The sequence below is a fragment of the Drosophila willistoni genome (assembly GCF_018902025.1).
Source record: "Drosophila willistoni isolate 14030-0811.24 chromosome XL unlocalized genomic scaffold, UCI_dwil_1.1 Seg141, whole genome shotgun sequence".
Classification (NCBI taxonomy): Eukaryota; Metazoa; Arthropoda; class Insecta; order Diptera; family Drosophilidae; genus Drosophila; species Drosophila willistoni.
In genome coordinates, this window is record NW_025814052.1 from 9440146 (window position 1) to 9451850 (window position 11705).

General features: G+C 43.4%; 3 protein-coding genes across 4 annotated transcripts; 2 read left to right on the forward strand and 1 right to left on the reverse strand.

Annotated features, from left to right (window-relative positions):
- The first annotated feature begins 1633 nt into the window (after positions 1–1633).
- Positions 1634–4437, forward strand: LOC6648566 (NADH-ubiquinone oxidoreductase 75 kDa subunit, mitochondrial). Its single transcript, XM_002071856.4, has 6 exons — positions 1634–1702; positions 1903–2103; positions 2169–2500; positions 2565–3594; positions 3656–4150; positions 4217–4437. The coding sequence occupies exons 2-6, from the start codon at positions 1912–1914 to the stop codon at positions 4382–4384; spliced, it is 2217 nt and encodes a 738-aa protein (XP_002071892.1). The 5' UTR covers positions 1634–1702; positions 1903–1911; the 3' UTR covers positions 4385–4437.
- Positions 4438–5043: 606 nt separating this feature from the next.
- Positions 5044–10653, reverse strand: LOC6648490 (thioredoxin reductase 1, mitochondrial). 2 transcript variants are annotated; one of them, XM_002071857.4, is made up of 4 exons: positions 8761–9187; positions 6847–7189; positions 6562–6788; positions 5044–6501 (listed from the first exon to the last, which is right to left on the reverse strand). In XM_002071857.4, exons 1-4 carry the CDS (start codon positions 9161–9163, stop codon positions 5615–5617), a joined length of 1860 nt encoding a protein of 619 aa, XP_002071893.2. In that variant the 5' UTR covers positions 9164–9187; the 3' UTR covers positions 5044–5614. The 2 variants fall into 2 exon arrangements, with proteins under 2 accessions (XP_002071893.2, XP_015032637.1); XM_015177151.3 differs by lacking the exon at positions 8761–9187 and adding an exon at positions 10331–10653 and having other exon boundaries at positions 5386–6501.
- On the forward strand, positions 9795–11705 carry LOC6648492 (C-factor). The gene is made up of 3 exons (XM_002071859.4): positions 9795–10185; positions 10953–11004; positions 11075–11705. Exons 1-3 carry the CDS (start codon positions 10060–10062, stop codon positions 11638–11640), a joined length of 744 nt encoding a protein of 247 aa, XP_002071895.1. The 5' UTR covers positions 9795–10059; the 3' UTR covers positions 11641–11705.

Below are 11705 nucleotides of genomic sequence, written 5' to 3' on the forward strand. Positions count from 1 at the left end.
CCTTCAAAGTGGAAAAACGTTTAAGCTAAAAGGGCTAATGTGTCCGAAAGAACGGCCTACAATCTTAGTTTTTCTTCTGCATAGGAAATAACGAAGATATTGATCAAAATCACTGTTTTCCACCGATCGTTCCTATGGGAGCTATATGATATAGCTACCCGATCCTTATCAAATTTGGCACAGTCATTAACAGATATATTAAACTAACAAATGTTTAATTTGAAAGCAATCGCGTCAAAAGTAACGAAGTTATTGACAAAAGTCACTGTTTTCGAAAGATCGTTCCTATGGGAGCTATAAGATATAGTCACCTGATCTTAATCAAATTTAGCATAGTCGTTTATATGTGTAATTAACTTAACAATATTAAATTTCACGACAATAGCTCAGAAAATAACGAAGTTATTAAGAAAAGTCACTGTTCGTGACTTTGCCATTTGTATGGGAGCTATATGATATAGTGATCCGATCCGGCTGAATCCGAGATATACAACGCCTCCAGTATATACAAGCCTACATGCAAAATTTCAGCTCTGTAGCTCTTACGGTCTAGGAGGAGTTTGCGTTGATCCAGACGGACGGACGGACGGACGGACATGGCTATTTGAACTCGTCTCGTCGTGCTGATCAAGAATATATATACTTTATATGGTCGGAGATGCTTCCTTCTATGCGTTGCACACTTTTGACCAAAATTAATATACCCTTTTTGCAAGGGTATAACAATATTCAAATTTTGTTCTCCTAGATTCTCCTCGATCTTTTATATTGCAAATTAAGGGGTCTATTTCCAATGTAAAAATTACAAGATGAAGAAAAATTTGTAAGAATCGATTTATAAAGGTAATGATGGTTTTTTAAATTTTTTGAACATAGTTTTTTTCGTTTATCTGCCTTTTATAGACTTTTCAAAAAGTTATATTTTAGTTTAACTGCAATTTAAAATACATATGTATATTAAAATGTCATTAAACATTTGGATATTTGCAAAAATTTTGTTCAACCTGATTTGTTATCACAATATTTTGGGAAAATTGGAAAAAATATAATTAAGGTGATTTTAATGCAGTTTGAAAGACATTATTCTAATTAAAAAATAAATACTAGCAAAATGAACTAAATTAGCGCTTCATGAAATTAAAATTTATTGCTATATTTAAATGTTCTTTGCCATTTTTGTCTCGCTTAAAACGATAAGATAATAATTAGCTTGATTTACATGTTAAATCAAAATGCGATATCATTTGTGAAAATTGGATAAAATTTGGCAAAATGAGAGATTCGCAAAGTTAATTGTTTTAAGGATTTTCCGACATTTTCAGATTACATTTTTATCAATTTACCTATTTTGGCTCAGAACTATAAACATATCAGTGATTGAGACTCTTTTAAGCACTGAGCCCCTCAAGGGGGAGGGGTCCCGTAATATTTCCTAATCCCACTACAAACATATGTACATGTGTACACATGGTTCGCTTCCTCAATTTGGACTTTCAACCAAAATAATATATAAACGTTTTAAGCCGAAAAGCAGGCAACATTTTAAATGTGTGTTTATTCTATTCGCCCCTATTTAAGCCGACTCCCAGTATTTGATGCGACAGACGAGACAACTTTTAATGTAGGTCTGGCAGCACTAGTGTACACTTAATGTTGCCAGATTAAGCAAAGGAGCCTTAGTAACTTAGCAGAGACCAAAAAGGTAAATTTTCAATATATTTTGGATAATCAGCATTTGTGTGTATTGAAATTAATTGAGAATGAAAAAGCGCCGCCTGCTTTACGTGGCCAGAACTTTGTGACTTGCCACACACATCAACCAACACTAGCAATAAAGACTAACATTTGGTGCATTTGACAGTTGGAACTTATGTAATTGTTGGGATTTTACTTCTGTTGCAGGAAAATACCATGATACGTGCACCGCTGGTGAAGGCGCTGGGCGCCTTGAGCTCACCCACACATCAGATCCAAATCGGCAGCCGAGCGGTGCGAACCACTGCCGTCATTGCCCAGCAGGCCCCGGCCAAGGCACCAGAGAAGATCGAGGTGTTTGTGGATGACATTCCCGTGCAGGTGTTGCCAGGAACCACAGTGCTCCAGGTGAGTTGCCTCCCAGCTCTAGAGCTAGGCCAGGACTGGTAATTTCACATCTTGTGTTGGTCTAGGCCGCCGCCCAAATTGGTGTGGAAATTCCACGCTTCTGCTATCATGAGCGTCTGGCCGTCGCCGGCAACTGTCGCATGTGCCTGGTGGAGGTGGAGAAGAGTCCCAAGCCCGTGGCCGCCTGTGCCATGCCAGTGATGAAGGGTTGGCGCATCAAGACCAATTCAGATCTCACCCGCAAGGCTCGTGAGGGTGTCATGGAGTTCCTTTTGATGAACCATCCATTGGATTGTCCCATTTGCGATCAAGGCGGTGAATGCGATCTGCAGGATCAAGCCATGGCCTTCGGCTCGGATCGTTCCCGTTTCACGGACATCAATTACACTGGCAAGCGGTAGGAACTTCGAAAGCCCTCGTCAATTTAAATGTTTTATTTGTTTTGCGTTCTTCCGGTTTAGTGCCGTCGAGGATAAGGATATTGGACCGCTGGTAAAGACTATAATGACACGTTGCATCCATTGCACTCGCTGTGTGCGCTTTGCTTCTGAAATCGCCGGAGTTGATGATCTGGGCACCACTGGACGTGGCAATGACATGCAAATCGGCACCTATGTAGAGAAGCTCTTCCTTACGGAACTTTCGGGCAATGTCATCGACTTGTGCCCCGTCGGTGCTCTGACCAACAAGCCATACAGCTTCGTCGCCCGTCCCTGGGAGATCCGCAAGGTGAGCAGCATTGATGTCCTGGATGCTGTGGGCAGCAACATCGTTGTGAGCACCCGAACCAATGAGGTGTTGCGTATTCTGCCACGCGAAAATGAGGATGTCAATGAGGAGTGGTTGGCTGACAAATCGCGTTTCGCTTGCGATGGCTTGAAGCGCCAACGTCTGGTGGCTCCTATGGTGCGCATGCCCAACGGCGAGCTGCAGGCCGTAGAGTGGGAGGGAGCTCTGATTGCAGTGGCCAAGGCTTTGAAGAAAGCCAACGGTCAGGTTGCTGGTGTGTCTGGCCAATTGGCCGATGTGGAATCTTTGGTGGCTCTGAAGGATCTGGTTAACCGCTTGGAGGGCGAAACTCTGGTCACGGAACAAGGTTTCATCAAGGGTGCCGGCTCAGATGTGCGGGCAAACTATCTGCTCAACAGCACAATTGCCGGCCTAGAGGAAGCCGATGCTGTTCTTTTGGTAGGCACGAATCCTCGTTACGAGGCTCCATTGGTCAATACTCGTCTGCGCAAGGCCTATGTCCATAATGAGCTGCAGATTGCCTCCATTGGACCCAAAATTGATTTGTCATACCAACACGAGAATCTTGGCGCCGACGCTAGTCTGATCAAGGATGTGTGCTCCGGCACGCATGCCTTCTCCAAGGTATTGGAAGGTGCCAAAAAGCCAGCCATTATTATTGGTGCTGATCTGCTTGAGCGTCCTGATGGAGCAGCCATTCATGCCACCATCCTCGACTATTGCCAGAAGCTCAAGAAGAAGGTAAGTGACAATTTCATTTCCTTAGGCTTTTCAAAACTGTGTGTGTTTATTTTGTTGCCAGGATTGGAATCCATTCAATGTTTTGCAAAACAATGCCGCTCAGGTTGGCGCATTGGATGTGGGCTACCAGGCAGGTGTTGAGGCTGTGATTAAAGCCCAACCAAAGGTTCTGTTCCTTCTAAATGCTGATGCTGGCAAGTTGACCCGCGAACAGTTGCCCAAGGATTGCTTCATCGTATATATCGGCTCACATGGCGATAACGGTGCCTCCATTGCCGATGCCGTTCTGCCTGGAGCGGCCTACACAGAGAAACAGGCCATCTATGTGAATACAGAGGGTAGACCACAGCAGACTTTGACTGCTGTCTCGCCGCCTGGCATGGCTCGCGAAGATTGGAAAATATTGCGTGCCATCTCTGAGGTGGTGAGCACTCCATTGCCCTATGATACACTGGATGAGCTGCGCTCGCGTCTGGAGGATCTGGGACCGCATTTGACGCGTCTGGGAGAATTGGAGCCGGCTAGCTTGAGTGAGGCTGGATCACAGGCCACGATTGTGAGTAGATTTCATAGATATTTTCACAGAGTGTGGTAATACTCACTCTTTTTCTATCCCCTACAGAGTAAATCTATCAATGGCGGTCCGATCGATGTTAAACAAAAGGAACTGCGTGACTACTTCATGACCGATGCCGTTTCGCGCGCATCGCCAACAATGGCCAAGTGCATATCGGCGGTTAATAAGCAGCAGCGACAAAACGAACAGGCCAAGCAGAGTGTGGCCATCTAAGTTGGGCCCAATTTCCCTCTGATCTGATGATATAAAAATTACTTACCAATTAATTAATGCGTTTTTTTTTGTTTTGTTTTGTTTTGCTCTTTGATCAACCAAATTATGAGCGCAGCAGCGAGTAACTGAAACACTTTTTAAATGGCTATTGAAATTGTTGAAAATAAGAAGGCAAATACCAGCAATTAAACCATACAGAAATATAGGAAAATATTCAAATAAATATGATCTAGAAAATACAATATAAAACAAAAAAATCCATCGAAATGTTTGCAACTACATATTAGGGATAACTCCGTCCTGCTCTAATTGAAAAATTGTTTGCATACTTTTCGGCTCTCACTTGGCAATGCATTCAAATGAAAGCTATTGCATTAGAATTGAAATTCTTCGAAATTAACTATTTCGTTGGCTTCAAAAGAGGGGAAAAAGAATCACTCATTGTCTCAGATTCTCCAAGGGCTAGTAGAAGGTCCATTACACAGGCAGCTTTGGCTCTTGGCATTAGATTCTTTACATTCTTTGCACTAAGTGGCAAAAAAAAATATGATATTTATCTGATCCTTCACGAAATACTTCCTTCCAGTTGAATTAGTCAATATTCCGTTAAAAATGAACTCTATATTTTTTTTTTCATTTACATTTTTGTAAATGGATGAAAAATTATATTTTTCCTACCATACACAAATTAGAAATTTTCATAATCGTAAGTTTTTCTTTTTTTTTTTTGTTTTTCCATTTCAACATAATTCATTTTCAAATTTTGAGTGCTTGGGAAAAGTGCACACAAACACACACAGAGGCAGATAGATCAGTAGCAGCGATTTAGCGGATGCCGAATGGATAGATAGATGATAGATTCACCCCAGTTCCACTGGAGTCCAGCAGTCAGTCTACCATCGCTTTGCGTCGTCTCCCATATACTCCACATAGACGTATACACACACAGGCACACGCACATGTCAACTTATCGTCGTCCCATTCCCATTCCAGTTTCTGTATTTGTTAATCTATTTTATTTCCCCATCACTGTCCTGTCCTGTCCTGTCCTGGTTCTGAGCTATTTTTGGTGTGTGTCTGTTGGTTGATTGTTGTTGTTGTTGTTCTTAATGTGATCGAAACTAAAAGCAAAGCTAAAACTCTTTTTTTTCTATCGCTAAGGGCTGGGGCTGCGGTTGTGGCGAATTGGGCTTGGGCTGGGGCTGGGGTGTTGGCTGGAAGAGATCCAGTTTAGCTGCAGCAACTAGCTGGTGTGGGATCCAGACCGGAGCGCTTGGTAATACTGAGGCGGGTGAACTCCTCAGCGGTGGTTGGGTGAATGCCCACCGTGTTCATTAGAGTGTGGACGGTCAAGCCCGACTTGAGGGCAGCAGCAAAGCCCTGGATGACCTCACCGGCCGAGGGGCCCAGATAGTGGAGGCCATAGACACGCTGTTGGCCATTGCGTTCGGCCACAGCCTTCACATAGCAATAGCGCACACTCTTCTGGGGAATGAAGAACTCCGTGGGCTTGTAATAGCCATGGTATACCTCCACTTCTTCCTCGCCATAGGTCTTGATGGCATCCTCCTCGCTGAGGCCCACGCAGGCGTATTCCAGGGGCGTGAATACAGTGGTGGCCACATCGGCGTAGTCCATGCGTTGGGTGGCATTGGCAAAGAGACGACGGGCCAAAAGGCGACCAGCCAAAACAGCAACGGGTGTCAGCTCTGGCTTGCCGTAAATAATATCACCGACAGCGTAGATGTGGCCCACATTTGTGGTCTCCAATGAGTCCACCTGGATCTTGTCCTTGTGCACCAAAACACCGGCATTCGGCAGATTGAGGTCATCGACGAGACCCTTGCGACCGATGGCCCACAAAACGGTATCGAAGACATCTTCGCTGACTTCGCCTGTTTCGGTGTTCTCGTATTTGACTAGCAAGCGTCCATCCTCCTGCTTCTCAACGGACAGGGGCACAGTTTTGCGCAAGAATGGAATTCCGCGCTCCTCCATCGATGCAGCAACCAATTCAGCCATCTGCTGATCGAAGCCGCGCAATACAATTGAACGGACCATGACAGTGGGCTCATAGCCCAATCCCTTTAGGAAACCAGCGCACTCCAGACCAATGTCTAATCAAAGAAAATTCAATTTTAGCTACAGCGAGGCGGCTTTCTATTAATAATACTTACATCCAGCTCCCACCACCAGAGTCTTGCCGGGTTCATGGTCCAGACTGAACAAGTCATCGCTGGTAATTCCATATTCCACAGCACCGGGAATCTCTGGGTAACGAGGACGTCCGCCCACCGCGATCACAAAGGACTGAGCGGTAATGGTGCGCTCGCCGCTCTTCAGTTTGGCCAGCAATGTGTGCGAATCCACAAACGAGCCCAGGCCATTGATGTATTCCACTTTCCTATAAAAGGACACAAATGAGTAAAAAGTTTTCTTAATCTCTTAAATTTAGTACTCACTTGTCACGCAAATCCACACGGGTCACCCAATTAACAGACTTAATGTGATTCTGCACCGATGAGACCAGCTTGCTCCAATCCGGTTTAATCTTGTCATCTACATTCCAGCCATAGGCAGCTGCCTCATGCACAGCCTCGCCCAGCAGAGAGGCTTGATGCATCAGCTTCTTGGGGATGCAGCCGACATTGACGCAAGTGCCACCCACACCCCATTTGGTGCCAATTGGCGTGGGCTTCACAAAGTCCAGGCAAGCGACACGTGCTCCGTTCGTGACCGCCTCCTTGGCACAGGCCAGACCAGCTGATCCGCCACCAATCACAACCAGATCATAATCATAGTTACCTATAAAAAAGAACGAAACAAACAACGAAACAATGTGATCAGAGAGATTCGTATGATAGAGAGATGATTTCCACACTGACGTCTTAGCCGTATATCCAAATAAGCGGAACGGTATACACTACGCCCTGTCGGAGGCTCTTGATCAGCCACCGAGGCCGGAACAAATTCAAACAGATGCATCACCCTCTTGCCAACGATAATAACTAATGGAAACCCTCTCCAAACGATTCCAACACTCTGCTTCTGATTTTTTTTTTTTTTGTTGTTCAACTCCTTTATTTCTGTAGATGACGAGCTGGCGATTAGACGCCGAAACGCCTTGACACCGTACCGTGTTCATTTAATTATGCACATTGGCTGCAAATCAAACTGGAGCAATCATCATCCATCTAACGGTGGCAACTGTGGCGTGCGGTTTCTGCTTTCAACCCCAATATGTTTCGGTCCGTCGTAGTCGTCGTCGTCGTCGTTGTAGTTCGCCATGGTTACCGCCCAGAAATCGAAACCAAACACAAAAAACACGTGTATAGATACACTACACACTGTGGGCCAATTAAATAGTACTCGTCTCTAGTAACTAAAGATATAACCATGGAACTAGTGTGGCCACTATCAAATTACGAAATCGAAGGCCTTGCATAATGATTGCCCCATACTGAACACGTTGCCGGATTTCCGTCAATAAGGAAAGAACTCAAACCAAGAGGAGGATCATATGTATGTAGGATCCTCATATGGTTAATAAGATCTCTAAATTGGTCTTATTTCGTAATATTGGTTACGTATGTATTAGAAAAGCGAACGATCGAGAAGTGTTTTATTGCCATCATAATGGATTTTATCGGCAGTTAATAAATAGAGTATATAGTTCTCTTCCTCCTTTATCTATGTACTGTTAATCCCAAATCTAATCAAATGACTAGTGGTTTATTCTTTGTTTAGGCCATGTTCCTAAAATGTTAAATATATTAATTTTCTCTTTTTTTTTTTATAGATCACACTAAGCGATAAAGACTCAAGTATTTGTCGTCACGATTATTGCAATTTTATGATGTTGATGATGACGCAATTTGTTATTGTTGTACTTGTTGTATTTGTTGTTGGTTCTGTGGAGATAAGTCAAGTCAACTATGCACTATTACCATGGTGAAATACATTTCTTGAACATTCCACCAGAGCGAGAGAGAGGAAGAGATCGTGTTGTTAGAAAAGTCACCCCAACTCCCCTTCCCTAGTCAATCACCCCTTCGCATTACCTTCTCTGGTATCGTTTGTGTTGCCAAGGGCAACATGACAATGCAAAATTGGACATAAAGCCCTTGCCGCCCCCCTCCCCCCAAATAGAAATCCTATGGTATTCCCATAAGTCACCTCAAGTTTCTACGTGCCAGACATATGGTAAATCAGCCGCCGATAACAATGACAGAGTAAAGGTTGGTTGTGTGGGAGCGGGGATAGGGGGGGAGCGACAACCAAGATTAGTTTTAAAAGTTTTAACCAATGTATGTAGGTGTAGGCGGTTCTTCTCTACTTCTCGAATGTTTTGCCAGAGTTGCCGCCATCGTACTCACCTCTGGTAGCCCTAAACATTCGTGCCGGCTGAGCGTACATGGCTTGCCGATCGCAATGTGGATGGGTAAAGGGGGGTACATTGGTTGAACTACCACCAACACCTCCTCCCCCTGTTCCTAGGCTATTGCCGCTGTCATGCGAGCCACGGCTCTGGGACCCTAATCCGGTTCCTTTACTGTTACTGTTGCGTTTCATAGCGGTAAACAAATTGCGGCGTTGCTGATGTTGCTGATGTTGTTGTTGTTGTTGATGATGTGGTGAGAAATCTGAACTTGAATTTGTTATTTGTGTTGTTTTGTAGTAATTGTAGTGTGAACTACTGGGGCCAGACGTAAATATCGTTGAATACTGGCGGCGCACAAGCGTTACAGAAAATCTCGAATTCCACAAAGTGAGCGACATTGTGGCAACAACAACCAACAACAATTAGGCAAAAACAAAAACCAAGAAGAATTCACACACTGAAATTGCCACGAAAAAATATTAAAAACTCAATTTCTTTTCCTCCAAACGCGCAACGAACAAAGTTACACGGCCAAATATACTTTTGTTCGCAAACTGGCGGAGAAAGAGACGCAACGAAAGTGGTGGAAGACAAACGAACCGATAGCTGCGGCGGCGGCGGCGGTGACTACGTAACAACAGCAGAGAGCACTCTGGCAATAGCCACCTCAGAGTTGATGCGGTGGATGGATGATGATGATGATGTGATATGGGCAAAGATATTTTCAATTAATATTTGCAAAAGCAAAAAAAAAAAAACAAATGTATTGTTCTCCGTTTTGTTTTTTATATAAACGCTGAATTCCAGTTATAAATTTACATATATTAATTTACGAATCCAAATCATTTCGCATGCAACAGTTGGTTCTGACTAAACAGGGTTGCCATACAAAATCAGCTAATGTTAAGCTGTTGTTATTCTTGTTGGATTCCTGCTGGTCAAAGAACAGGCCATGTGTTTTAAATTCTAATTGGAATTTGTAATAATTTCCCTTATTTGAATTTCACTTTACTTTTCTTTTACAAACATCGATAACTTTTTACACAAGCACACACACACAGAGAGACACACACGCACACATATAGACAACCCTGGCAGTGGTCGCTGTAGGAGAAAGATAACCAGCAATTAATATAATAAATGCCAAATTGATTCTCCCCACGCAGTCCGTAGTGGTTGCAGCTACAGTCACACCGCTATTAGTTAACACATTATATTGCTAGTTTGTGGCCTAATCTCAAGATTAGATTTCGTTTCCCACTACAGAGGAGAGAACATTAAGTTTTGGTCACAAATGAACTCAATTCTGATAACCGGCTGCAATAGAGGCTTGGGCCTGGGCCTAGTTAAGGCTTTGAACGCTTTGCCACAGCCACCGCAGCATTTATTTACCACATGTCGCAATCGGGAGCAGGCAACGGTGAGTTTTGGTTTTATTTTACTCTAGTCACCCTGCTGCTGACTCATCACCAACATCATCATCATCATAATCCATAATAGAGACAAGACAACAACTACAAAACACTAAGACAAACCAAAAATAATGAAAAAATTTTGCCACTTACCTTGTGCGGGCGCCATGTTTTGTATTTCCTGATGTGGTTGTTGTTGTTGTTGCCGCTGTTGTAAGTGCTCCAAACGGTTAAGGCTAATTAAAAGGATAAGCAGCAGGAGTTGTTGTTGCTGATAAATCACAGTGACAGCACGTTGTTAGCAATCACAGACGGTTGAGTGAGTGAGTGATGGGGAAATCACAAAAAAAAATTTTAAAAGAGCAACAACAATGTTTAAGTTAATACAGTTGAAGTAGTGCCGAAGCAGTTGTCGATAGCGCAAATTTAAAATTGGTTAAAGTTAACTCTAACGCCAGCGAAACACAAATGCGAAATAAGCGGCATCGAGTTTTTGCAATTGCCTTTTGTACGCCGTTTCGGTTTTAGTGTGGCCAGCTAGCCGGCACAAAGATTATGCCAGATAAGCGGTAAGAAAATTGCCTGGCTACTCTAGATATCAGCTGTTTGATTTGGACTGGTCATTTAATTGCGGTTTCATTTGAAATTCAAATTGTTGATGACCTAGAAATTTCTAAAAGTTGTTGTCGTTTTTGATTAACAACAGAATGACAATATAATTGCAACATCATGTATCTTGAATGTGATTCATTTTTAATTTTCTTGATTTTTCCAGGAGCTGCAAGATCTGGCGAAAAAATATTCCAACATACATATTCTCGAAATAGGTAAGTAAGCAATCTCAACTAGATGAATTTGGATTTTTTTTTACTTACCACACACATTCCCCTCATTCAGATCTCAGGAACTTTGATGCCTATGACAAACTGATTGCCGACATTGAAGCGATTACCAAGGACAAAGGATTAAATGTGCTCTTTAATAATGCTGGCGTGTCACCGAAATCGGTACGCATTGGCGCCACCAAGCATCAGGATTTGTTGGATACCCTGCAGACAAACACTGTGGTGCCTATTATGATGGCCAAAGCCTGTTTGCCCCTGTTGAAGAAGGCCTCGACGGCCAACGAGGATCAGCCAATGGGCGTGGGACGGGCAGCCATTATCAATATGAGCTCCATTCTGGGTTCCATACAATCGAACGTCCAGGGTGCCATGTATGGCTATCGTACTTCGAAAGCGGCATTGAATGCTGCAACCAAATCGTTAAGCATCGATCTGCAGGCCCAGAAAATAATGTGCATTAGCCTGCATCCTGGCTGGGTGCGCACCGACATGGGTGGCAGCAGTGCCCCATTGGATGTGACCACCAGCACCGAGCAGATGGTGCAGACCCTCATCCAAATGGGCGAGAAGCACAATGGTGGATTCTATCAATATGATGGCGAACAATTGCCGTGGTGAAATCGTTGTAGTCAATAACCATTTTGTTGTTTGTTGATTAATAATAATGATAATAATAATAATAA

Excerpts from the sequence above, each read along its gene's own strand:
- LOC6648566 (XM_002071856.4), top strand. The coding sequence starts at position 1,912 with ATGATACGTGCACCGCTGGTGAAGGCGCTGGGCGCCTTGAGCTCACCC. Across the intron at positions 2,501-2,564 it reads ATCAATTACACTGGCAAGCG|TGCCGTCGAGGATAAGGATA; the intron begins GTAGGAACTTCG and ends CTTCCGGTTTAG. Across the intron at positions 4,151-4,216 it reads CTGGATCACAGGCCACGATT|AGTAAATCTATCAATGGCGG; the intron begins GTGAGTAGATTT and ends TATCCCCTACAG.
- LOC6648490 (XM_002071857.4), bottom strand. The coding sequence starts at position 9,163 with ATGTCGCTCACTTTGTGGAATTCGAGATTTTCTGTAACGCTTGTGCGC. Across the intron at positions 7,190-8,760 it reads AATGTTTAGGGCTACCAGAG|GTAACTATGATTATGATCTG; the intron begins GTGAGTACGATG and ends TCTTTTTTATAG. Across the intron at positions 6,502-6,561 it reads TCTGGTGGTGGGAGCTGGAT|ACATTGGTCTGGAGTGCGCT; the intron begins GTAAGTATTATT and ends TTCTTTGATTAG.
- LOC6648492 (XM_002071859.4), top strand. The coding sequence starts at position 10,060 with ATGAACTCAATTCTGATAACCGGCTGCAATAGAGGCTTGGGCCTGGGC. Across the intron at positions 10,186-10,952 it reads GCAATCGGGAGCAGGCAACG|GAGCTGCAAGATCTGGCGAA; the intron begins GTGAGTTTTGGT and ends TGATTTTTCCAG. Across the intron at positions 11,005-11,074 it reads CATACATATTCTCGAAATAG|ATCTCAGGAACTTTGATGCC; the intron begins GTAAGTAAGCAA and ends CCCCTCATTCAG.